General features: G+C 68.8%; 1 protein-coding gene across 1 annotated transcript in view; it reads right to left on the bottom strand.

The window, feature by feature from the left end:
- Nucleotides 1-555, bottom strand: part of GLTSCR1 (glioma tumor suppressor candidate region gene 1) — an 18,055-nt gene that overhangs the window by 2,390 nt on the left and 15,110 nt on the right. Inside the window, 2 exon segments of the mRNA XM_019474359.1 lie at nucleotides 16-348; nucleotides 350-555. The exon segment at nucleotides 350-555 is cut by the window's right edge and continues 129 nt beyond it. Of these exon segments, the coding sequence (XP_019329904.1) occupies nucleotides 16-348; nucleotides 350-555 (539 nt within the window).

Raw genomic sequence — 555 nt, 5'->3', positions numbered from 1 at the left:
GCCCGCCCCCGCCGCCCCCGCCGAGGGGCTGTCCTGACTCTTGTGGGAGGTGATGACGCTCCTGGACCCGTCCTCCTGCTTGATGACGAGGGCGCTGGGGAGTTTGTCGGCTTTCGGGGCGCTCCCCTTGGGGCAGGCGTCGGCGGGCTTCTCGGCCACGAAGGCGTCCACGTTCTCACGGTAGGTCTTGCGAAGGGGGAGCCGGCAGTAGGTCACGATGGGTTTCTTCTCGGCGGGAGCTGAGGTTACGTGGTCAACGGTCCCGTTCATCTGCCCGGCAGCGGTGGAGGCGGCGGCGGGGACCGGCGGTGGAGCCGTGCGGGTCGGGTCCTTTGATGACTCGGCACACGGGGGGCGGCTGGTGCACGGGGTCCAAGGCGGTGTTGTGGACCACTTTGCTGAGCCCAGCCTCCTGCTTGATCTTCAACTTGAGGCCGATCCGACTGCGCGCCTCGTAGGTTTTGATGGGGGGCTTGCTCCTCGAGGGCAAGGCGTCCTCGTCCCCGTCCAGGGAGGGGGAAGCCTTGGCCCAGGTGACCGACGGGGAGCCCCCGC

This window comes from Aptenodytes forsteri, unplaced genomic scaffold (genome assembly GCF_000699145.1).
Source record: "Aptenodytes forsteri isolate BGI_AS27 unplaced genomic scaffold, ASM69914v1 Scaffold553, whole genome shotgun sequence".
NCBI classification, from domain to species: domain Eukaryota; kingdom Metazoa; phylum Chordata; class Aves; order Sphenisciformes; family Spheniscidae; genus Aptenodytes; species Aptenodytes forsteri.
The sequence above is the reverse complement of the archived record's forward strand: the minus strand, read 5'-3'. Positions and strand labels throughout refer to the sequence as shown.